At 39.0% G+C, this 26,742-nt stretch overlaps 1 protein-coding gene across 1 annotated transcript in view; it reads left to right on the forward strand.

Moving 5' to 3' along the window:
- ZNHIT6 (zinc finger HIT-type containing 6) overlaps window positions 1-26,742 on the forward strand; it is a 49,697-nt gene that overhangs the window by 7,174 nt on the left and 15,781 nt on the right. The window contains exons 5-8 of the mRNA XM_063117785.1: window positions 3,893-3,996; window positions 10,924-10,992; window positions 12,388-12,468; window positions 12,698-12,778. Coding sequence (XP_062973855.1) covers window positions 3,893-3,996; window positions 10,924-10,992; window positions 12,388-12,468; window positions 12,698-12,778 — 335 coding nt within the window. The remainder of the gene's footprint in view (window positions 1-3,892; window positions 3,997-10,923; window positions 10,993-12,387; window positions 12,469-12,697; window positions 12,779-26,742) is intronic.

Raw genomic sequence — 26,742 nt, forward strand, 5'->3', positions numbered from 1 at the left:
TAAACTGAGTACAAGGCAGAGGTGGGGTCTGAGCCCCAAATGCCAAATCACAAATTTGTCCTCACAAAGCACAACAAAATACCCATTTCACAGAAGGCAAACTGGTGACGCTGAGAGAAAGATACACCAGGCAAAACACTCACAGCCCTACATGCACACTTGGCAAAATGCACACATACATACTAGGCAATCCCCACACACACACCAAACAAAACACTCACCCACAGAAAAACTAGGAAAACACACATTATGCTCAAGGAAACAAACCAGATCTCTCTCTCTCTGTCTCTGTCTGTCTCTCTCTCTCATACAGACACACACACACGATGCTCCTGCCATCCCCTCTAGCTATCCAGGGCACTCCCTATCACCTCAGCATACCTTTGTCTTGATGGCTGATCCAGCTCAACAGAACAAAGCTTTGGGCTGCAGCCACCCACTATTTTTATTTTCTATGAGTGCCTGTGGGACACCCATTCTTGGAAATAAAGATGGTGATGGAGAGCAGTTCTTCACCCTGCAGCATGCCACTGTTTCTTTAAAGATATATAGTAATCAAACATTGAAATAAAATAAACATCAGGAACTTCAAGGAACCTGGCGAGTGCCAAGAGAAGTGTCTGCAGGCACATTGACACTCACAGGCACCACTTTGGAAACTTATTTATTATTTGTTTATTTATTGCATTTCTGTACCGCCCAATAGCCAAAGCCCCCTGGGCGGTTCACAAAAAAACTCCAGACAAGAACTTCAGAGGAGGGGTCAAAAGGAAGAGAGAGTCCTAAAGTTCTTATTTGGGTTCACTATACCTAACAGGTTGGGAAGCAAGGGCCAGTTGGAGTGGCACCTTAGTCAACCTGGATCCAGCTTTTGTAGGAGCCAGGCTCCTCCTCAGCCCAGCTTGGTATGTTATATGAGATTTAGTAGGAGTTTGGGGAACTGTTCTCTCCCCCTCCCCAGCCAGACCTGCCTCTGCATCTGGATTCTTACAATTGCAAGCTAGCTCCAGTGATACTCTCTGCACAGGCTGACCAAGAGCAAATTGTGCACCTTAGCTGACCAAGGCTCATAGATGACCTGCAAAAGGATCTGGATTATGCCCAGAAGTTGAAAATTGACTAGATTCTTAGGGCATGTCTACACTTTCCAGATATCCCAGGGTTGTCTCTAGGTCATCCCTGTGCATCCATATGACGCACAGGGGATCCCGGGGTAACCATGGATTTTCCCCGGGATATCTGGGACCATGGTTTTCCCCATATTTCTGCATTCCCAGGACCATCCTGCAGAGTTCGGGCAGTGTGGCTCCTGCTCCCAGGTTGTCCTTTCTTCCCCGCGAGTAGCAGGACCGAGTATGGAGCCTACCCACACAACTCCGTGCTTATGGGGGTGGGGGGCAGCAATTTCACCATCCCTGGTATGGCGGGGGTTGAGTGCGTTGTTTTTTCCCCCTTTTTCATCATGTGACTGGGCCCCTCTTTTAAAAAAATTTTTTTAATGGTGGCCACAATGTCCCTCTTCCCTTCTGGGACGTCGCGAGAGTGTCTAGACTCTGGGGGAGGATCACAGAAGCAGGTAAGTCCATGATCCTCCCCCCTCCCTCCTGTTACACCCTTAGGTGTAGGAATGCCCTTAGATGACTTGTGATGTTTAGGCAACATCAATAATTATAACGTACTTTAGTGAAAGTATTGCTTTATTCCTCTGAACACTTATAGGTTGCAGTGTATGACACTGATAATTAAATGTTCTAGATGAGTTTGCCTCTAGAGATGACACAGTGAACAATGCCATGTCAGTTCCATTATCAAGATCATCTCAGTCTTGTACTTTTAAGAATAGAAAACAACACTTTTAATAGCAATTGAAAATATTTGTACTTCAGATCAGATTAGAGAGAATGTGAGGAAAGTAAGTACAATACTGGCCTGCATTATAGGGAATAAAAGTAAAATGATGTCATTCCTTAGGGAAGAAGTGACAATCTAGATTACATATTTTGTCCTCTTTGTGTCTTAAATTTTATGAGTTGGATCAGCGAACTGCAGCTTCTTGGATCTCAAGGAGTCAGGAACAATTTTGATGAGGACTTGCTTTACTCACTTGAAAGGAATGTACCCATGTTTCCATCCTGTTAAAATTCATCTAGTTGTGATCTGTTATTTGCTAGAGTATCAGAAGACATATTTCTGTGTCCACATTACTTGTTTTGTGTTTTTAAAAAATCCCATCACCACCAATTTAGCTAGCAGTTATATCAATATTGTAATAATTGTTATAGCAGATATACATTGGAGGTAGATTCAGGCTGTTAATATAGCTATAAATGGGCCTAAATGCTGTTTGTGGCAAGAGTCTTGCAGAAAGAGTGTACAGTCTTTGGCAAGATGGAGCAACATATGTCCACTACCCATATACTATTTTGAAGATTAAAGAGAATGTTTTGTCCTCTTTTTCCTCTAAGATAATTGCAGTTTGGAGATAGCAGGATGTGCACCTGCAGATTGCTTTAAATTGAATGTAACTAGGAAGGAGAGTGGTCAGGCTGCTTTGGTTGGGCTCAAAAGCAGCTCTTTGGGAGCAGGGCCTGGTGCTTTGAAGGTGCAGATAAAAATCCATCTGACTTTAATACTGAATAGAAGCAACCAAAGAAAGAATGAAGTTGGAGGTAGGGGAGAGTGTGATCACTCATGGAGAGGCACAAGGGAAGACTGGAGAGTTAAAGAGGCTTCGTTTATCCTTCTGTCTTTCTGAAGTTGAGTCAATATGAATCAGGTGGGTCACTATGAATCTTACCAAGTCAATATGAATCAGAAGCACCTAAATCTAACAACTAGATTGAGAAATAAATAGGATCTTGGACTCTAATTTTAACTAAGATTACAATTCTAGTTATATCTAAGATGTACATTTAATTGAAATTGATGGCATTTATTTTGAGACTATTAATATGAGCAGCAACTCTGATGTAGCTGTTGCTGTTTATTTTACTTCTCTGTGTAAATTGATCTAGACTTTTTAACTAAACTAATAATCAGTCAATAAATAACGAAATAAACTCTGCTTTATCAAGAATGAATTGGATGTTAAGCCCAACACCTACTTAGGGCAGGATTTTTAGAACTTCATTTAGAAATGATAATGCCTCTCACTCTGTTCTGTAGTCCATGTTCAATATTGGCTGTGTTCAGATGTAATGCCAAATCATGGTTAGTGTTACAAGAATGAACCACAGGGAGCCTCAAGCTTGCACACTCCCCATACCCTCCAGTGGAGCTGTGAGCAGTTCAGTGGATTCTGCTTCTGATTTAGATTTAGACTAGTCATTGTTTAATATAGCCTTTCCCAACCTGATGCCCTCCAGATGTTTTAGACTACAATTCCCATCAGTCCCACCCAGTCAGTCAGGGATGATGAGAGCTGTAGTTCGAAACGTTTGGATGGCACCAAGTTGAGTAAGGCTGGTTTAGCATGACATCTGATAACTCAACTGTGATAAATCTTCACTATGGCGTGTTGGGAAAAAACCCAGCTTCATAAATTGAAGTAGGAATGTTTCAACAAACCAAAGTTGAGATTAACCAGCTTGTCCAAGTTCATGTAAAATGGAAGCAAAAGCTTTCAAATTCCTCGCCACCGATTGCTATTTATTGTTTTACTCTGTACAGCACCATGTACATTGATGGTGCTATATAAATAAATAAATAATAATAATAATAATAATAATAATAATAATAATAATAATAATAATAATTGGAGCTTGCTATGGAGGCTCACTATGGCTTGTTCTTGAAATGCTAAACCATGCTTTAGCAGTACGTCCAAATGAGGCCATTGGCTCAGACTTTCAAACTGTAAGTTATATTTTCCCACTTTTACTTCTCCCACCAGGTCAACTTTTTGAAAAACAGAGCACGAAGGTACAACATTTGCCTGCAAACGTTACCAATTGGATTCACAAAGAGGCGAGAGAATTCTACATTTTTTAACAATAAGTAAGTTTCTAGTTAATATTAGTATGGGGATAATTCAGCAAAATTCTTCATTCTGAATGAGTTCTGCACAACTTGTGGTCCGCCAAGCTAATGTTAGCCCACCAGCCAAATACAGTTACTCACCAGAAGCTCGATTAACTTGTTTTTGCTGTCTGCAGGTCATAGCACACAGCTCATGAGCTGCTCTCAATTTGCTAGTTGCCATTTTATGCAGAACTATTCTAAATATCACTGTCATGTGATGAACTAAAACTATGGGCTACCGTCCAGTACGCCTGGTGCTTAAGTCTATTGAAATCAAAGTGCTTAGGTATATTTAACTCTGTGCTTGATTGTAGCCGTGGTGCTGCAAATGGGTTTTGTTTTTAGGTTTTTTGTTACTATTTTTCATGAAACATATGCTGTGTTGCTACTTGGGGCAATATGTAAAGTCTTTTAGTAAATATTTAAGTTATGTAAATAACAATGTGGTGTCTTCACCAAAAAGCTTCAATAAATCATAAGCATAAGCTTCACATGCTTTATGTCTAATTATGTCTTGCAATCAGTATGATACTGAAAATAATATTGATATTAAAGGGAGATGTGAAGCCCTTAGGTGGCGGTGGTGGGAGGAGCACTAAGATATCACGTTTTTTGTGTTTACAGATGGTGATATAAAAGAAATGTGACATTTCATTTATAAACCAGTAGATGTCTCTCTTGCAAAATATTAGGAAACAGATTCTCCTGCATTAATGTGCTTACAAGGAGTAATTAGCAAACAAGGCTTTTAATTGCTTTTGCGTTGAGCATATAGCTTCTGAACAGCTAAGGAGCATTCTGTATTTCAATATAAAGTATCACAAGAACTTGCAAAAATGTCACGTAACGTTAATATCTAGAATGTAAAAGATAGTGCCAGTATTAAGAATTGCAGAGCATTCATTCATTCAAAAAATACATGGTTCAGTCTGTCTAGCAAGAAGATCAGGTATCTCTTAAGCCTTGGAGCCATTTACATAGTTGCAGCAGTTTCACTGCACAAATATAGCCATTTACAAGGATGTGAATGCAACCAGGATAAATGCAAAGAAGTTGGCTTTTTAATATCCCATCTTTCCTGCAAGGAGTATAAGGTGGTGTACATGGTTCCCATCCCACTCCACCCCTATCCCATATTATTCTCTCACTTACCTCTCTGTAAAGTAGGTTAGGCTGACAAATAGTGACTATCCCAAGGCTCAGTAGGTATTCACACCTGGGCTTCCCCAGTTCTAATTTCAATACTCTGTGCTATACCACAGTACAATGAATGGTTCTGTTTGGGACAGTTTGAAATTCAGCCTTCCATGGGAGGAAAAATTCAAATTTTCTGGCTCTTTAGAAGCTAAAACCTTTTTTTTTTCATGATCAGGCTTCGGACCTAAAAACTGATGCTGGCCCCCCTAAAACGGTGTTTGCTGCTAAAATCCTGAAATATTTCTAAACCTCAGATTATATTAGTTCTTAACTGTATTTCCTGGCCAGTCGGATCAGGGGCTAAAAAAAATATCCAGAATTATACAGCAGACATCTTAAGCATGTTTGCATACACTTCAAACCATTATAGTTCCTACCTCCTCTCTCACAAAAAAACACAGATTAGCTTACCTCATGCTGGACAACCAATATGATGATGATCTCTGTCAATTAGGGCTTTCTTCTCCAATCAGCAGAATGTCGAGAAAACGCTATCTTCACTGGTGAAGTGAATACACATACTCACCACTAACAGTCTCACTTAGTGCAAACAGCATAATGCAGTGTGAACATAAGAACCATGCTGAATCAGACAAAGGGCCCATATAGTCCAGCACTCTGTTCACACAATGACCAACCAGCTGTTGAGCAGGGACCCACAAGCAGGATATGGTGCAATAGCACCCTCCCACTCATGTTCCCCAGCAACTGGTGTATATAGGCTTACTGCCTCTGATCCTGGAGATAGCACATAGCCATCAAGACTAGTAGCCATTGATATTCTTCTCCTCTAGGAATTTATCCAATCCCCTTTTAAGCCATCCAAATTGGTAGCCATCACCTCATCTTGTGAAGCAATAAGGGAAGCAACAACTTCTGCATAAAGGAAGTGTAGTTTAAAAATACATTCAGCAATTATCAAGCCATGATCTCTAACCACAGTGATTGTTGAGCACATGTTGCAGAACATGTATTAAAGTGTAGGACCCAACATGTATTAGATTCATGTTGATCTAGATGCCTGATAAGAATAGATTTTAGTCAGACTCTTAGAATTATGTACTCTATCCAGTCTGCATCAATGCTACAATATTTGCTATTTGGTCCACACAGTAATGTAGCTTTTGCATCCTGCTAACAAAAATGAGATAAAAGAATAACTGAGATGTTGTTCTTTATCAGTGTTTACTAATAAGATTGGCTGAAGGATGTTGAGAATTTAGAAATGGTTGTATGGTTAGTCACCTTGAAAGCAGTTTCTTTTCCTGCAGCTCCTAAATCTGTTATAGCATGTTTGAGCATTACAGCACATATGGTGAGCTAATTCTCCTGCTGTTCTGAGGTCTCTAGTAGAAGGCCGTAAGTGTACAATGAAAATGTGCTTCAATCAATTCTTGGTGAATTGTCTTGTTTTACAACTTATGATTAAGAAATAGTTGAACTTGCAGTAAAGTTAACACAACTTTCTTGCTTATATATCAAATCTCCATTGGGTAGTTACTGACGCTTAGCTAAGCTTCAGTAAAGTTGGGCCCCCCTCTGGTGCCTTATGTTGTTAGAACTTCAACTATGTCATATTGGTGCTTCAGTGATTGGTGTGTCATAAAAGCCTCGGCATTCATTTACTTTAATGAGATTTTGCAGGTTTCACAAGAGACTATGATCACTTAATTAGGCTGGATCTGTGTTGTTTACAGATGCCTAGGAGAAATATAGAACACTGTAGGGACCTAGTTTACTGAAAAGTGAATTAAGCGGAGCTGTAAATCAGTTCATTGGGGTTCAAGCATGAAAACTACTTCACCCTTTACCTTCTTCCTTCTCTAGCTCCTGTCATTTTAATGGTACAGAACAAGCTGGCTTTGAGGCTCTGTGTAGAAAGTTGGAATATTTCTTAAATAAGCTGCATATTCAAAGCAGTATACACTGTTGTGTCATTTGAAAATGTTACCACATATTTTGACTTACCTTTAAAAAAAAAAGTCCAGTTCTGAACAGAATTATATGTAAGGAATACACTTACCTATAATTATGTTTGAGTGGTAGCCACAACATCCCATTCCTGTGGCTTCACTGTTGCTCTTAACATACCTCAGCAGTTTTTTTCACAACATCATAGATAGACCCCCTCAGGGAGTCATGATTAGACTGGCTAAATAACATATGCTTAGCATGTGGTGGCCCATGTCCAGTGGACTTATGATTCATGATTACACAAACAAGTAATTACTAGTTAAAAGAAGAATAACCCCATTCATAATTACTTTGGCTTAACTTTTTCCTACTTGACGTCCATGTGAATGCAACACTTGGCATGCATAACTTGTGGTTAATGTTTCCAAACCTTTCATCTATTTTTCTTTTTCATAACTTACCTTCTGATTAGTCGTACCTTTTAAAAATAAAAAAAAGCAAAGAACCGCATCTAAGTCTGTTCTATGATGATCATGTGAATTCTGTTGAGCTAACTTTGATTACATTTCCTGGACTCAAGTAAACAGTTGTCTAGTTCCCCTTTGTATTTACTGATGCTGGGTTTCCTCAAGGGGAGAATGGGGCACAGGACATGAACCAAATGGAATAGCCACAGGAAATTCACTTTCAGCTGCCAATGATTCTATTAAGTGAGTGCTTGTTAGCTGATTGTTTAATGCAAAGATGAGCAGCTTGTGGCTCTTCAGAAATTGCTGGACTTTAGCTCCTGTCTTCCCATCCCATGCTGGCTGGGGCTGATGGGAGTTGGAGCCCAAGAACATCTGGAGGACAGCAGGTTGATCACCTCTGATTTAATGTCAATCTGTCAAAGTCCCCTTGAAAAATGTCTTCCCTTGAAAATAAGCTGTGGTGTGTCTCTGAATTGGTGAAATGTGTTCACTGGGTGTTGACTTTTTAAGTGCTTTTGAGAAAAGAGGATATAAATGTAAATAGGAACATAAGAAGCTGCTTTATACTGAGTCAGACGATTGGTCCATCTATTCCAGTATTGTCAACACTGACCAGCAGTACCTCCCTAGGATTTCAGGCAAGATTCTTTCCTAGCCCTACTTGGAGATGCTGGGGATTGAACCTGGCACCCTCTGCATGCAGAGCAGGTGCTCCACCACTGAGCTATCAAATAAATGCTCACACAAACAAGTAGCTATTGGAAATCTAATTCTGAACTAACAAGGAAGGAACAACTGATGCAAATGGCAGCATAATTGTAAAAATATATCATAGAATTAGATGAGTGCCGTAGTTCACAAAGTAAGAGGGATGGTCCATTTCTAGAAGTGGTCTTAAGTGTTCCCAGCACAGTTTTGCTTGACTTTTGTGATAAGTCAAAAGCTGGGGTACAGTCTGCGCCTTTTGAGTGGTAAGATGTGATGTTGTGTTGGTTGAATGTCCTTCCCCCATTATGCACATGGATTTTTGTGTTTTGTGGATTGGAAGGGTGAGTTCATATTTTTGTTAATCCAGAGAATGGAAAGGAAGCATACTTTCTCAAACAAATGGTCAGGATCAAACAAATCCTACAGAGACTCATATCACCTTTTAAGAACGATTATTCTAAAGCATTGTTTTTGTTGTGTGTGTGGTACTCATTCAGATGTGGCCATAATTTATTGTTTGGAAAAATGCCGCTGACTACAAGCTTCTTTCCTTGAAGTTCTACTGCTGTTCATACTGAGGAAGTACTCCCTGTGCTCGTCCTGCATGACTGTTCTTACAGCATTCAGCACTTTGCAGTAAAGTTTTACCACTTTACCTAAGGGCTATATTCACAAAGTGATCTCACATATTTTGAGAGAGACCTCAGCATGCTTAGGACCCAACCTCTTTCTTACAGATGCATGTAAAGGAGTATAATATGTAGACAAGGGTGCACACATAGGATTTGAAGAAAAGAAACACAATCTGTGGAACGTCTTTGCAGTTCTTGGCTTATATACAGCACTTTTCTAAGAAGAGATATGTATTATCATGGGGACAGTATTTTTACAAGTACCACAACAACACCCAGTGAACTGCTTTCCTGCTTAATGAACTGCAGCTGTAACTCCACAGCAAGCCTCTAGACTGGGGTGGGTAATTTGTGGCCCTCCAGAAGTTTTGGCCTAGAACTCCCATCAGGTCTAGCTAGCATAGGCAGTGGTGTCTTGTCAGTGTAACACCTGGAACAGGATGGAGTAAGCTTCCAGCTCCTTAATGTAGTTGGTTCATCTCTTGGTTCCCAATTTTGTCTTTCCTTTTCACTCTGTTGTTGTGCTTGCTTCCCTCTTGTTCTAATTCTCCATCATCCTTGCCATCTGACTACTCCTTCTCCATGTCTACCTCTGTTTCTTTTCAGCTGTCTATCCCACATTTCTTTCTCCCCTCCTATCCATAGTTTTGTTCTCATGAACTCTCTTGTTTCTGCCATCCCTCTACCTCCGCATCATCTTTCGTTATGTTTTTGTCTATCCCCGTCTCATCTGCATATTTTCTTCTATCTCCTCTGGTTGGTGTTTACCCCAATCTCAGTTCTGACCATACCAATATCCTCCACTCCAAAAAACAATATCCTCCACTCCCCCCCCCCTTGAAAATTATTCTTCTACAGTAGAGGTAGGCAACCTTCTTAGGCCTGTAGGCACGTTTGGCAGTTTGAAAAATTGTCATGGGCACTACCACAAAATGGTTGTCATAGGAGGCATGGCTAGTCACAAAGGACACAATACATGCCCCAAAGGTAGAGGTCTGAACCACAATACACAAACTACTCTTTTGGACCCAAAGTTCTTTAGAACTTTTTTCTTCCTCCCCCTTCCTTTTCTTAGTAGTTGGGCATCTTCATTTCCTAAAAATATCTCTGGACCCCATAATGTAGCCCAGAGGTATTCATGGGGAAATAAGCTGGTAGCAGCTAGAGGCCATCATGAAAGTAATCCCAGCTGCAAGTAAGAATGTTTGTTAATTAAAAAAGATAGTGGGACACCTGGGAAGGCACCAAGAAAGGTGTTAGTGGACACCACGTTGCCTACTCCTGTTTTACAGCATATTCACACTTTGCATGGTCAGCTTCTAAAGCAAGATATTTCTTCTTCCTTCCAAGAAAACGTGCATCTTGATCTCCATGTAAAAATTGCAAAATGCTGTGCTCATTATGGTGCTTTTAACTCCCACTTAGGTGTGTATTTAATTGTACATAGCAACAGATCCGTCTACTGCTTTGCTACCGTGCATGTGTTTGTGACCACTTGGACTCAAATGAATGTTATTTTATCTGCTCAATAGTCAAAGTAACTTTGCTATGGCAACACTGCATTGTTTTCATTCACTAATATCAGGCCCCCCTTTAAACTTGATACTTGTGTTTATATATAGGCTTGTATATGAAAAGAAATGTTATCATATCTTAGATATCAGGAACGCAGCAGTTTATAAAGTTTTAAGCTACACAGAAAGTAGAGGAAGTGTTGTGTTTGGAACCATTCTGTAGCAATTAATTCTGCTCAATATTGAATTAAATCTTAGTTGTGTAAACAACTCTTAGATGGAAGAGGTTTAAGAGGTTTGTTAACTGCATACATTATCATGTGAACAAGCTCTGTGTGATGATATTGATACTTTTTTCTCTGACTCTGTCTGTTCTGGACTCCCTTCACAAAAGGGCCCTAGCAACTGCAATTGTAATTCATAGTTTACATGACAAAGCATTAAGAGTCTGTATTGGTTTTATTTCAGACAACACAAGTTCTTTTGGCACTTGAAGCTGATATTTCCTCACAGTCATGCTAAATTCACAGAAAAAAGGTACATGAATATGTTTTTGTCAGTAGGAGCTCTTTAATATGACACTTAAACATCTACTGTTATATTCTGTTTTACAGTTTTGTTTGTTTTTTTGCTGTAAAAGAGTTATCATTGCAGCCTTCTGGCTAAACAATAAACTGAATTCATAACATGAAATTTAAATCTAGTTTAAAAAATTAATTTAAACTTCTTGTTTAAAAATCCATCTTTATTGTTTAGGGGTGTAACTGAACTATTTTATAACTGAATGTTATTCACATTTTAAGTTTCTTTTATCCATTTATGCCATCAAAGACGTTTTAGATCAGACGTCACCAACCAAGTGCCCTCCATATGTTGTAAACTGCCCAGAGAGCTTCGGCTGTGGGGCGGTATATAAATGTAATAAATAAATAAATAAATAAAAAATGTCTTGGAATAAACTCCCATAGCATATCTGGAGGGCACCAGGTTGGGAAGGTTGTTTTATATCATTAAATAGCGTCTGATGTCCCTGCTAAAATGCATGAATATATCTTGTATTACAACCTATTTTGTAAATACTCAATGATGCTCTTTTCCCTCCACAATTTCCTATCTAGAAAAGAGGAGAGGAAGATTTGTCTTCCATTAAAACAGGTTTAAAGAAAATGTAGAAGGGTTCTTTAAATTTGGAGTTTAGAACAAAAAATCTTTAGCACAGGGATAGGGAACCTCTATCAGACCAAGGGTTGAATTCAGTTTTGGAGATGCTCTCAGGAATTGCCCTTCCAGTCATGGATGGGGCCATGGCAAAGGGGACAGGACCAAAATACACCCCCCACACACACACAAAGAGTAGCTTAAACCTCTAATTGACATTAACGAAGCCTTTTAGAATGGAGAAAAGTTGCACAAAAGCCAGGAAACCACCAAACGATTAATGGCCAGGGGGACTGCTAGAGCAGTACGACAATGGAACCAATGGCCTAGGGAGATTGTGGGCTTTCCTACACTAGAGGCATTCAAGAGGCAGCTGGACAACCAACTGTCAGGGATGCTTTAGGGTGGATTTCTGCATTGAGCAGGGGGTTGGACTCGATGGCCTTGAGGCCCCTTCCAACTCTACTATACTATGATAAGGTGTTGTGGACTCCTTGTGAATCTCAGAGAACCAGATTGAGACCCTAGGAAGGACGGATATGGCTCCAAGGCCTGAGGTCCCACCCTTGCTTTTGCAAAAAAAAAAAAACACCTTGGTATTCTTGGATCAAGGTCAAAACAGCCAAGCTTCCTTCTCAAATTTTTTGTATACACTTTTCCATGGCTATAATACTAGGGCTTATGAGACTGCATTTTCACACATGTGAACTAGTTTTTCTGTTCTTGCAAATATTGTGCACCATGACTGATACACTTTTGTCTTCTTGAGCAAAGGGTGCCAGATGATAAGCTGTTGTGTGACATTCTTAAGCCCTACATTGATCCTCAAGAGTCTAATCCTGTCATTCATCAAAGGTATGCACTTTAAAATTATTTGAATTCAAATATTAAAGCATATTGGGATTTCTGTGATGTGTTCTTACCCTGTTACCTTTGGTGATGAAGGAACAACTAAACATAAAATTTAAAATTTGTACTTCCCTGCAGCAAGTACATATCTTTGATAGTTTTACCCTGGATAAAACACTCTTACAATTTGTGTATTATGTAGCAAAGTTAATCAAATGTTATGTCTTTATTTTAGATTAAAAATCTACACAATGTCCCCTCAATCAGACATACAAATTCTAATGAAAGTAGAAAACAGGCCGCACAGTTCCATCAGGTAAGGGTTTCATTTTTATAAACCGAAGCTGCATCTTCATGTATATTATGGGTAATAAGATGGTTACATACTGGTCAGATTAGAAAATTGTGCAGAGAGATGGTCTCCCTTAGGCTCAAAACACAAGATGTATGAAGAAAGATGTAACCAAACCACACAAAGGAAAGGCTGTAGCTCATTGTTAGAACACCTAGCTAGATAACTCTCAAATAACCATAGGTTATTTGAGAGTTATCTAGCCCTCAAACAGCCTCTGCCACCTGGGTTCACATGACACAACAAGCCACAGCAAGTGAGGTGTTCACGGGCATGACATAACACAACAGCCTCCGGGGGTAAATTAAGCATGGTGGGCTCTCGTGTCATGCGAACCAGGTCACTATAAGGCAGCTTCCTATATTAAGAAATGCAATGCAACAGTGTGTTTGTGATGAAGACAAAACGTAAAAGGTTATTTAGATATGTGGTTTCTCTGTTGTGAATCTTTTGCTTCAGACATTTAAGCTGGTGCTGATGTAAGGGAGGGGGCATCTTTTGACTGTGGTTAAGAGGAAGCTTGGTATACTCTTGGACAAGCTTTTGTTGGCAAGGTCATTATTCACAATGAGATTAGCCAGGATTCTGTCTTAATCAGGATTTGAAATCCACTTGGAACCCTGGTTTCAGAGCCTAGCTAAGCAAGAATCTCGTTTAGTCATAATTGTTGCTGACATGATGCTTAGCTGTAATAGAGGCTGGAGAAAGAGTGCATGATACTGCACCATGAATATGACAGGCCACTCTGTTTCATTGGTTCTTTATCTCAGCTATACTCAAAAGTAATTACGTTAAGAACAACAACAGAACATTTCCTCTTAATGCAGTATTATGCAATATTCTTTCACAATGGGAAAGAATTCTGTGGCAGAGGTAAGGAAAGCTTCAGTGCCTTGGTGTATTATAAATCTTGCCCCCTGAATAAGGGTCAACACAGGTTTGTTTGGCTTACTAGCTGGCAATTACTTGTGGTCACAGTCAGTCCCTCCCCTCTCCATACAAAATGCAACAAGGGCCAGCCCTTCCCTCCTTGGTGGAGCTAGGTATTGTTTAATCATGCCAGACCTTCGGAGAACACAGAAACGTTGAAATCCTGTTTGTTTAAGAGGTGGATTTGTTCCTCTTCTGCTAGAACAGCAGCAACCACAACTCTTCTGGTTCTTCACTTGGAACTGGATGGTTGGTAGTGGAGAATAGGAAAGCCTCTCATTTGCACCCAAAGCCAGCAGTAACATGCTTGTTCTGCATTGCTCACTACAGTACCAACCATGCACAGTGGTTTTTCTCTCTTTTGACTTAAGGAAATTCGTCCTCCTTGCCACCTTTTTGCTCTGGGATTGGTGGCAAATGACAGAAATTCTTCTAGACATATCCATAAAGTAGTCCATGGATAGTGCTCACCCAACCTCACAAATAACAGGTGCAGCATGAGAGAGAATCTAATTCAGTCTCAGACAAAAGAGAGGAAAAGAAAGAGAATGTGAAAAGGAGAGGTAAGGTGGGATTTTAAAGCAGCCTGGAGATTAGAAGGTGGAGGGTCGATATGTCACAACTGTTGGTGGAGGAAAAGGGGAAACATGTTAAGAGGGAGAATGCCCACATTTCAAGCTGCAGAGGAGGTGAGCGCATCCACTCTCTCAGTGCCCTCTTGCTGCTTCTCCCTTTTTCAATGCCCACAGAGGCATTAAGAAGGAGCAAGCTGCAAGAGGGATGCCTGCCAGTCCTTGCCTTCTCTGAAAACTAAAGTGAAACAAGGCCCTCCTGTCCCCTATTTATTTATTTATTTATTTATTACATTTTTATACCGCCCAATAGCCGAAGCTCTCTGGGCGGTTCACAAAAATTAAAACCATCATAAAACAACCAACAAGTTAAAAATACAAATACAAAATACAATATAAAAAGCACAACCAGGATAAAACCACGCAGCAAAATTGATATAAGGTTAAAATACAGAGTTAAAAGAGTATAATTTTTAACCAGAGCGAAAGCATTTGCCAAGAATGTTTTCATTAATCAAGAACGAAAGTCGGAGGTTCGAAGACGATCAGATACCTTTTTAAGTCATCTAAGTCATCTATGCTTGCTGGAGCAATTGCAGAAGAGGGGCTGGATCTTGGCTTCATTTGTGTTGGTTTTTGCAAAGCCATCTCATAAGAACATAAGAAGAGCCATGCTGGATCAGACCAAGGGTCATCCCAAACGAAAACCTATATTCTTACCCATCCACTCAATTTTTTTAAATCCCTCATGTCCCTTTTCTACAATTCATGGAGAACCTGAGGGAGTTGGTAGGTAGATGAATGGAGTGTTGCCCTTGAACTATTTAGGCTACAATTGTATTATTACCTAGGAGTAAGCAACATTGAATACAGTAGGATTTACTTCTGAGTAAACATATAGGAGTGCACTGTGTGTGTCTCTGAATTGTCTGTAATACAAAATTCCAGATAGATAATCTCTGAAATGCAGGTGATACCAGAATATTGTACAAATGAGATATAAGTGTTTAGGGTGATAACCCTTTAGAATAGGTTGTAACTTAAAATGACAGTTAAGCATCATTAAAGAAATACTAGGGTACTTAAAGAACATGCAGGCTTGTTTAACGCTATAAAATATAGGATCATACTGCCAGTGATCAAAATCTGGGTAAATTACTAAAATTGCCATCTAGTAATGTTGTAGGTGATTTTGTTATTCCTCTTTGCCCTGTTTTGGGAAGCAAGTAGTTCTAAGCAAGGAAATTAGCTGTTGCATCCTGGAAGATTTTTGATATTTGTTACATTCTTTTTGTTTCTGGAAAAAGCTATTTGTCCTCTTCAAAATAAGTTAATAACTTTGTCTAATGCTTTATGTTTGGGATGCCTTCAAAATGACTTCATGCAGTAGAATTATTACTTTTTCCAGTAAGGGAAGGAAAGAAACAATTGCCAAATTATACAATCTGGTTGGGGAAGTACACCTTCTCATTTTCCCAAGGGGTCATAGGAATCTTTGTAAGCAAAGATGTGATATTACTCAACAAAATGAGTGTTTGGGATAATTAATGTATATGGTTAGACCGGTGAGAAATCACAAATGATTGGTATGCATTCTGACACTTGACTGGGACAAGCTTTTATAGCAGAATAACTTTTTCCTTGCACTTTTTCTTGTCCAAACCCAGAAGAATCTGTTTTCAAATGCTCAGTTAGGAGTGGCCCAAGAATAAGGTTAACTCTGGTTAATGTTAGTGCAGATATAATGCTGAACCATGGGGCCTGTGGCCCATGACCAATCTCTTAAAAGTTGACTAGAATTAAATCAGCACTAGAGCTTAGTGATGCACATTGTGTATTTTATGAAGAATCTCTACTTGTTTTATCTTTTAAAGACCTGAATATTATTGTTTTGTACCTTATTGTGTGGACCATATAATTAGCAACTAATTTAGTGCAAACATTTTTTCATTACTACAGTATTGTAGTCTATATATTTTTCTTTATTGCCAAACCTACTTTTGTAATTTACAATCCTTACGTATCAAAAGCATTCCTTGTGTACCAATCTCAGTATTTGATTACGAAAATTAACTTGGTGATGATGTTAGTCTATGCGCAGATAGGGTAACAGGTGTTGGAGAAAGTGTATTTGGTTATGTGTCTCTAACTGTTCTGTGTTTAACAGCCTACAAATTGGTACTTCTGACTTCTTCTTAATTCTGTCACTACTAGTGAGCACATCTTGTGTCTTAACTGAGGCAGAACAAACTTTCCTCTGCTGCTGGCTGGTGAAAAACGAAGTAAAATTTTGAGATTTCGAGGAAGTGTCAGAAGTGACAACTTCCTCTTCATGAACTCTGTGCATCACACACATGGGCTCTGTGCCTGTATGGAGTTTTGGCGGAAACCTCTTCCCCGCTGTCCTAGTGCACATCTCCCTAGTGGGTTCCTGTTTGCTCCCTCAGTTCTTCAGCTGCCATTATGGCAGCCCTGTGGAGGAACAGGCTTCGTCTATTTAGACTGTTTTGAACTTGCTGAGGTTTTATTCTAACTTTTTCTTCTTCTGTAATTTCTCTCTCTCTTTTTTCTTTGTTATTCTTTGTTTTATTTTTGTTGAAACTATGTCTGGATGATAAGCCCTTCAGGGCATATGGCCTTGAAGGCACCTTTCTGAAAGTGCATGAAGTGTGGCAGCCAACTCATACCAACTGATGGGCATTCTCGGTCTCTGTTTTGTTTGGGAGAGAGCCACCTTTCCTGAATGGCATTCATATTTCCTTTAATATGTAAAGATTACCGTTTGCCTCACAGTGCTATTTGCTTCACAGTTTAAAGCTTGTTCTTTTAGGATGATTTCCTTTCATTTTTGCACTTGCATGGATTATACTCCCAGTAGCAGTGATCAAATGTGAACTCTCATCAAGAGAATTTTTAATTTTGAACTTCTTTTTTAAGTATCCACAATGTATTGAGTTTTATCGAAGTATAACATCTTGTCTTATAATTGTGGTTTAATATGAGAGTTTTTCTATGTCCTGATCCTTCAGCAGTGTTTAAAAGTGAACTTTTTGGTTGTTGTTTTTAAATGGCTATTGTTCTGTGACCATAACAAAGCTTGCATACCTAAATGTGGAAATGGGCTTAAGAGCCCTTGCTGCTCTTATTTCTCATGTTATGTCAATTTCCTGTGGGTATTTACTTTCTGCTGAGATGCTAACTGTATTTGTCTCATTTCCTCAGCCATAGAACTCCGTTCTTGCTTATTTCAATGCACATTTAATATAGTATGTTAGCGAGCGTCAGTTGTGTCATTGGGTCAAAAACCAGATCAACTGCCTTCAGTGAGTTTGCTAGTAGAACAATGGTGGCTGTGCTCCAATTCTAGTTGCAAATTAAATGGTATTTACATGTGACTAATGGCCCCAGAATGTAGGTTGGGATTGTGCATTTGAATCTGCAATCCAATGAAAGCAATATGGTGCAGAAAAATAGCATCTGCATTCAGATTTGCATCTGATTAATATTTCATAAGTTAATCTCCTCACCAATGTGTGGTGATGCCTGCATTATTACACAACAATGTTTTGTGAATGGCAACTGCTGTGGTAATTATCACTATTGGTACTATTTGCATTTCAGTTTGCTTTGACTTCACTGTTTATACAAATCTGCCAACTTAAGGTTAACACTTCATGTATCTGAAGTGAAGGTGTCCATGAAATGTGTACCATTATGCCATAATAAATTAGTCTATAAGGTGCCACAAGAGTCATTTTCCCCTCTGAAAATGTTTTTTCATCTGCAATTCTCAGACCAGCAAAAGGTATATGTAAGCCTGGTTTTGTGCATGAATCTCCTTATTTGGATCAGGGTGAATGAGTTTTCTTTTATCTGCTGTGTTTGTTTTACTTTCAATACTTTTGTGCTGGATGAAATTTAGTTTTTCACTGTATCCCTATAATATAAGGAAATCATTGTACAAAAACTATATTAATTACCTTACCCACAGGTGGTAATGGCCTATCATAGGATACACTCCTTCCCCTGTAGGAAACTTACATGAAGCTTGCATGAAGAAGCTGCCATGCTCTCAATCCCTGGCATCTCCAGGGAGGGATGTAAAGATTCTTGTTAAACGCTGGAGAGTTATTGCCAGTGTGTGCATATTGAGCTAGAGAGACCAATGGCCTGACACAATAGAAGCTAGATGCCTATGTTCCTAAGAAGCTTCTAAGAAAAAATTACAAGACATTTATATAATATCTTGAATCTTCAGCATGCCAAACTGAATGTTTATGGCATCTTAACTGTTCGTTCTTTGGAAACCTTATTGAAGAAACAGTGTGGGGGAAATTGTTAATAGTAGTAACCAATAGCTTCTCATTTGTTTTGAAGAAGTACACTTTTTAAATAACTAGAAATGAATCAATGGATCAAAAAGTTATGTTATTATTTGTAGTATAGGAGGAACAGATTAGGGGGCTATCAAACCATTGAGGCCTTTATTTAATGCTGAAAGGTATTAAATCCAATAAGGTCTCAAACAAATCTTTGGGAATTGAGATTCTTGACACTGAAACTTTTCCAGCTTCAAATTTCCTCACCAGTCATATGCTGGTGTCCCATTCCAATATTTGTAACCTTTTCATTACTGCCCTGTGTTAGCCTCTCATTTACTCATGACCCAGTCTGCCAGCAGTATCTTAGGTCTGAGCCTGTAAGGGCATATTTGACCAATCAGTACATCTCAGTTCATAGCACTAACATTCTCAGTAGAAAAATACTATACAAAGTAAAGAATTGGGATTACAGCTGAAGAGTTGTACATTTCAAATACAGTGAACTGATAAGGGTGTCAGTACTGCACACACTCCAAACCTTGATGAAATAGTTGTGATACTCTGTGACAGATTTTTAAAAAGTTCATACAAACCTCAGACTTTCTAGAAACTTTCTTTAGAATGGAGCTGTCAAGAAATACTTAAAAGTATATGGCTATTGTGGAATTTGAACTGGTGTGTTAAATTGAAAAGGTATAAATGGGAATAACATTGTTTGGATTGCTTCTTCTCCTGGGTTTGAGATCAACATCCTGCATGTAGATGTCGGAAAGAACCCCCCAAACTATTTCCACTTCGCCTTGCCGAAAGGGAATCCCTCTGTTTTATCTCTTGCTGATAGAAATGAACTAGAACTGTTCTTCTGACCTTGTCAGGAGATGTTTGACCTTCCTTCCTTGGCAGAGAAGTTGGAACATGTTTGTTTTTCAAGGGTTAGTAGCTTTTTGGCAAGTAGACAGCAAATAAAAACTTTGTAAGAATGGAAAGACCTATAATGGAATGGTAAAATACAGTTTAAGATCTTTGTTTTATATCCCATTGTATATTAATTGAGAGAATAACCTCAACCTTCTCTTATTCATGGAATGACACATGCCAAATAAAATGAATACATGGCAGTAACTATCCTTTTTAGTAGAGTTTCATTCTCTCCACAGTAGATTAAAAAGCCTGTATTCTGTTCCAAATGCCCTTTTCCAGACCAACAATGACTACACTGAGTTATGCAATCTCTATTGCGTCAGCTTTTTATTCCCACCATGTTTTGTCATAAGTATCGTTTAGCAAGATGAGCAAACTACTTAGATTCTTTTGTGTGTGAGTTGTTGTTTTTTAAAAAAATTATGTCCACATACTAGACCTTATGTGAGAGTTTGGATAGGATGCAGTAGTGGATGGAATGGAGCTTCTATGGCACTTGCAGATCTGAAATACCGGGCCTGGATCCAAGGTTTCCTTTGGTATGAACTTGCCATTTGCAGAAAACAGCAAGGGTCTTTACATCAGCAACTGTTCAGTTAGATTTCTATGTAACTGTACAATCAGCATCCTGGTCTGCTCTTGAAGCTATCCCAATAAACTTAACAGACACCTAAAAATAAACAATCTGATTCTAGAGCAGGGGTGGGCAACTTGTGAACCCTTCAGATGTTTGGGGCTATAATTCCATCAGTGCTAGTCAGTTTAGCCAATGGGAGTTATATGGAGGGACACAAGTTGCCCATCCCTGTTCTAGAAGATCTTTTTCTAGAATAAAGTATTCAGTCTACTAGAGTGATCAAGAATGTTTTCACATTCAAAGTGTACTAATCTTTTAGCCATGTGATCTTGTTGGAATATTTTACTAGGAGCACCCAGGCTGGTTTGGTCTGTTTTGAGTAAATTAATGCATTGTCTAACATGCACTAACAGCATATGTTAGTTGGTATTACAAAAATGCCCTGATTAGATTGGAAGATCACACACTGTCCTAGATATGGGTAATGTACTTGTTGGACCTGTTGGAATGAATCTGAATGGAAATAGACTTACATGAGAACTACTACTCCTTACCATAGGAAGCTGTGATTAATAAATATGTTTATTTCTGTGATTTATACCCTGCACTTTCAATGTCACATTCCCATGGCAGTTAACAATCTCAAAAAATGAATCCAAAAGTGCTAAGGACTCTGCTTAAAAGTCATATGCAAGGAAGCAAGGTGAGAATTGGTATGTCCTAGTTTGGGATTATATTTTAGCTTAATTCCTTAACAGTTGCAAGACTGGCAAGTTGTGAACCTTCTAGCTGAGTGTGTGCTTCAAAGAGGTTAGTGTTAGTATGGATCCAGGCAGTATTTGTGGCATCACTGTACCTCAAACTTCCCTCTTGAGCAGCTTGAGAGTTTTCAATCTGTGATCAAAGGCTTTGTACTCACATGTGCATTTTTCCTACATGTAAATCATCGCTATGTTAAAATTGTGCAGGCATCTTTAACCATGATTATCTTCAGAATACCGAGCAATATTATACGTTGTGTCATCCAAATATCTGTGCTATAATATCACTTGGACCCCATGGTCATTGTCTCACTTATGATAACTGAGCTCAAATTAAGCGATCTGGTGGAGATGCATGTGGGCAAATAATTATGCCGCTTCCAGTCTGTCTCCCATCAAAGGACCTCACACAAAAGAACAGGCACAATCCGTATTGTGTTGTGAATGGAGGCACTGGTTGGTAACGTGTGTGTATGCTGGATTTACTGATAGCCTAGTACGCATAAAAGCCAAATGGTTCATTTTAAAAACTCTGATGAGAATATACTGAATGGCTAGATAACCCAATTATTTCTAATAATTCAGTTCTCTCTTTCTGTCCCTTGCTCTCTTCTTGTTGATTGACCCTTGTTCCCTTTGTCTCCCATTTCTGTAACATTTCATGAAGTGGCTTTTTATTCTAGATTCCCCCCTTCTTCAATCGATTTTATCTTTACTTGAGCTAACTTGAATCTCCTCTGACAGTTCTATCTACCTCATACTGGCTTTTTAAATGTTCTTTTTGAGCATTGTAACATTGAAGCCTTGTTACACAATACTACATTTGGGAAGTGTGTGTGTGTGTGTGTGTGTGTGTGTGTGTGTGTAGTCGGGGGTAGTGGTGGGCTGCTTGCTTTGTTTTCATTACACTGTTTCTGGGATTCCCTAACTACTTCTCATATTTCCTCCTATTGTGCCTTACTTGCTGCATATTTTCCTACCATCTGCTTTCCTGAGATTCAACTGCCTTCTATAAACTTGCTCTTGATTACACAGAATTTAATGACTGGCAAACAGAGATGCAGGCTCCATACTGCTACTCTTGCAGGACAAGAAATTATTGTTGCTGAGTGAAAGGCTGTTTCTGTATGGAATAGTTTCTGAAATGTATATACCAGATGCTGTACCTTTACCCCTAGTGCCATCCAGTAAATAATTTAGTTACTGAAATTAGGACCTTTGCTTGTGGCCCCTATGCATTTATCCTTCCTAGTTCTGCTTCTTAAGTTTTTCTGGAATCTTTAACCATTCAGTTCCTACGTCAAGCTAGCAAATGACCTCTAGTTCAGTTCTCACCTCCTGCTGCCTCGTGCTTTCTCTCCTGCTCTAGATGTCATACCTGCCTTTAATCTCTTGTTTTGGATGCAATAAATTCACACACACCCTCATTTGATTTGTTTTCTATTCTTAGCTGTTCCTCCACAATCTTTGGAGACTTGAGACAAATACAATTTGTACTTACCTGTCTCAGTCCTTGATTAAGCAGCAACCTAGACAGAGAGGATGGGGAGGAGTCTTCTCCATGGTCTATTGGCATTCAGTTTACCTCAACAAGTACCCTTTCTTCAGCCACCTAATTTTGAGTGTAGGTACCTAGAGTTGGTTTCTCAAGACAAAATAGGGATCCTGTTAGTGTGCTGCCAATTCCATGTTCACTCAGGCAAGAAGACTGTTGGGCAAAGGTGATCTTGAGGGTTGTATTTGCTAAGGTTGCCCTGGATGTTTGTCGATCATTCAACCACTCTTTAACACCCTCTTGTCCGGTGTGACTCAGAAATTTGTGGTCACCGTGACAATCATGATCTGTCTTAAATTTATATCTGTGGCAGGGCATACTATTTGGGCCTGCTCAGACAACCCACTAAGCCATGGTTAGGTCGCTAACCCTTTTGCAGCAAATGGTTAATGAGTGTGTTTAAACACTGGTTATGTAGCCCCAATGGTTAGGAATGGGTCACATGACACGCTAAGCCATAATGTTTAGCTCAAAATGCTTAACCACTGTGACTTAGCGTGTCTTCTGAACAGGATCTTTTCTGGTATTTTGTTCACAACATGGTCTGGGAGTGACAGATAACTGTGTGGCTCCTTTATCAGGAACATATAATTACTGTTGGGGCTTAGGATTATGGAGAGCCTGAAATTCTTTACACATGAGTGGTCTATTAAGATGGTTTATCGCTGGTAGATCCTTATGCTTTCCTGACGGTTCTGTGAGATTTTCCTGCTGGCATGGCTGTTGGTCCTATTGAAGTCCTAGTTAACTTCTGAAATGGAGAAATGGTGACTGACCTAGACACCCTCTCCTACCAGCTAGAGGTCAGTTTCTTGATCTATAAGGAGTTTGGGCAGTGCAGTGAATGGAATGACTAGAGCAAAGGTGATGGTAGACTTGTAATTAATCTGACCAATTGCAGATGAGAGCTCATCTTGGAGTCTATTGCATGGCAATGATTGTGATGAAGAAAGCATACTTCTCTCCAACCATTGCATCTGTAAAATGTCATTTAGTGGAGCAGTACCAAGTATGTAGGAGTTTGCCCATGGGAGGCGTTGTAATGACCCTTGGCCCACTTGACCAATTTGTTTTGCACTTCACATACAAAATTGTTTGTGTCCATTCTGACTTGGATGCCATGTTCAGTACAAATGCAAATGTGGATATGACAGGTGGTTCCATTTGTCTTTTCTGTTTGGGCAAGATGCCGGACCAATAACTCGTGTGTTAGAGTCAAGCTTATCCAGGCTAATTAGATCTGCCTGAGTGAAGCTAGTCTGCTGAGTAATGGAGATAGTAAATGACTCCTTGAGGGCATTTCATGGCCATGGAGAGTACCCCCTCAAAGGAAGCTGTTGCACATCTAATACTTTATAAAAACCTTCATTGGATCCAGCTGACTTTAATAATTTTATGCTAATCTCCCATTTTCCTTCTTTGGGTAAGATACTGACACATACTGTGGTATTCCAGTCCCAAGTATTCTGAGATAATATTGGTTATCCAGCACTTTCTCAGTTGGGCTTTCAACTTAGTTTTGGAACTAAACTGCCTTGATTGCCTTGAGGATGACCTATGCCAGGAACTGGTCAGGGGGGATGCATACCTGTTTGTTCTCTTGGTTCTCTCTCTCTCTGGCATTTGATACCATCAACCATGGCATCCGTCTGAGATACCTTGATTAGTTGGGCCTATGGGCTACTGCCCTGGAGGTTCCAATCTTTCATGGACAGCCTATCCCTAAAGGTGGGGCTGATGCTATTTAACATCTGTGTGAAGCTGCTGGGTAGGGATGTCTGGAGATTTGGTGTGCAGTGTCAGTATGCTAATGATGCCCAACTCCATCTATCTCATTTTTATTGAAACTTGGGGAAGCAATAGAAGCCTTGAATAGATGTTTTAAGTCAATAGTAGCTTGAGTAAGGGTAAACAGTTTAAAATTGGACAAAATGATATTGTTTTCAGGGTGGATAAAAATCAATGACTTTTTTTAAAAATAAAAAAAAGATTTTTTTTCTTTAAATAGGATTTTTTTTAAATAAAATGCTTTTTGAGGAAAAATCTATCTACTAAAGATAGTTTTCTATTTAAGATACATTATAGTACAAAGGTTATTCATCATGAAATAAGGATTAGTTTTTAATTATGTAGCATGAGGCTGTATATTCATGGAATGCTTAAATTTTGGGGTAAAAGAATTCCATTAATCCATTCACAATGTCATGCTCTTCCAGAGGTTTCTGTAAGATTATTGGGCAATTTTTATGTCTAGAAGATATTATCACAGATGCTTGGTTTTACAGTTCTCAAAACTGAATTTGTGTCTGCAGAGATCACAATCACATTGTTCCTTTGCAAATTATTATTATTATTATTATTATTATTATTTATTTATTTATTTATTTATTTATTTATATCTATGTACACAGAATCAACCCCTTACCTCTTATGTGCTAAGTTTAAAAAAAGTCAATAAATAGATTGTTGGGAGTGGAATAGATCTGCACAAGAAGCTAAGATTAAAACTAATCTGAAAAGTTGTTATTCTAAAAATGAAACCTTCATCTGGTTGTAAATATTAAGATTATAACAGCAAGAATGAGTCTTCGGTAACTCTGAGTTGTGTAAAATATAGCGAAGAAGAGTACACTTTTTTGAGGGGGGAGTCACATGATTAAATCGAGTCTTTCTGAGTAGTGGTTTAAATCGTGATTTAAATCAAATCCACCCTGACTGGTGGGAGTCTGGCTAATCCTAGAATTTGTAAGTGGTTTTGAGTCGCTTTAAAGACTAAGGTTTGCAGACCACGCTTGTCCTTGGATTAAGTGATATTGTTGGATGTTCAGGTGTTGTTGGAGGACAAGAGGGCTTTTTCCAACCCTAATTGGTCTGCTAGCACCACTTTTTTTCTTTTGGAGAAGAACTGCCTACCTACAATAATACATGTTTTGCTGATATCCAGATTGGATTACTCTAGCACACTTTACATGGGGCTGCCTCTGACGAGACCTTTCTTTTTGAATAGAGAGGGTTGGCTGGTTGTTCCTGAGGTAGAGCATGATGATGGCTCTTGCGTTGGCCATTACATATTTTGTATGGGTTTTTAATTTAAGTTTTTATTGTTATATTCATTGATTCAGTTAAGGTCTTCTTTTAGGATTATTGTATTGTATTTTTTTTTGTAAATTGTTGACCTACTTTATTTTATGTACAGCGTTATATAATAAAGTGCTATATAAATAAATTTTATTATTTATTATAGTTACAGCTGGTTCAGAATACAGATGACATACTATTGACCAGAGCTGGCTGCAGGGAACAAACCATGCTAATTTTGGCTTCTTTTAGGTTTCACATTCATTTAAAAGTTCAGCAGAGGTTGGTAGGTGCAGTGGGGAGGGGATAGTTCATTGGGTTCACATGACACACCAACTCATGCTGCAGCATGGGTAATTATGTAAACAGTGGAGGTGGCAAGAAAAGCCAGGATGGATTCTTTTATGCCTGTGATCACGTAAACCCAGTCACTGTGGGGGTTTTCCCTGCAGGTCACATCTCTTGCATAGTGTTTAAAGGGTCTGTTTAACTCTGGTAAGCAAACATCCAGGTATCTTATCCAGCTAACGTGTTTTAAGACACAAAAATATTCTTCAAGTGTTATATTTGGGCCCTTCCTTCTCAGGTTTTGGTTTGCAATTGCAATATATGGAATGCTAGTTTACAGTTCAAAAGACTATAATCATATGTATGAGCCTTTATGAAAGAGAGCAATACATTGAAAGGATCTGGCATAAGAAGTGATCTGTTGTATAGACCACTGACCTAGCTAGTTCAGCCTTCTGTTCTCGCAGTGGCCAATCAAAGGCTTATGGCAAACCCACAAGCGGGCATGAGTATAATAGTACTTTGCGTGTCATGGTGAAATGTGCTTAAAGGGTGTGTTGTATGAGTGGGGGAATTAATTGTAATGAGTTATTTTTAGTTAGCTGGCCAAGATGACTTAATTGGAACTAAGTAGCAGTGAAGATATTTGTCCATTTGTCATTTTTCCTAAAAATATATCCAAGGCAGAGTCTTTAGTGGCCTGGATCGACAGCTGGTAAATATGCAAGTGTCTGATATGCACAGACACTTTTGGTTAACTGAGGTGGAACAGTTGATAACTCCAATGGACAAAGCATATTCATTTTCAGGAAATTGCATTTTATTGTAGTGTTGTAATCCTTTTAATGGGGGTTTAAACAAAACTGTGGTTCAAGTGCCAAAGTTCTTTATAAATCCCTTTGAAAAACATAAACTCCCTTAATT

Source organism: Elgaria multicarinata, chromosome 1 (genome assembly GCF_023053635.1).
Source record: "Elgaria multicarinata webbii isolate HBS135686 ecotype San Diego chromosome 1, rElgMul1.1.pri, whole genome shotgun sequence".
NCBI classification, from domain to species: Eukaryota; Metazoa; Chordata; class Lepidosauria; order Squamata; family Anguidae; genus Elgaria; species Elgaria multicarinata.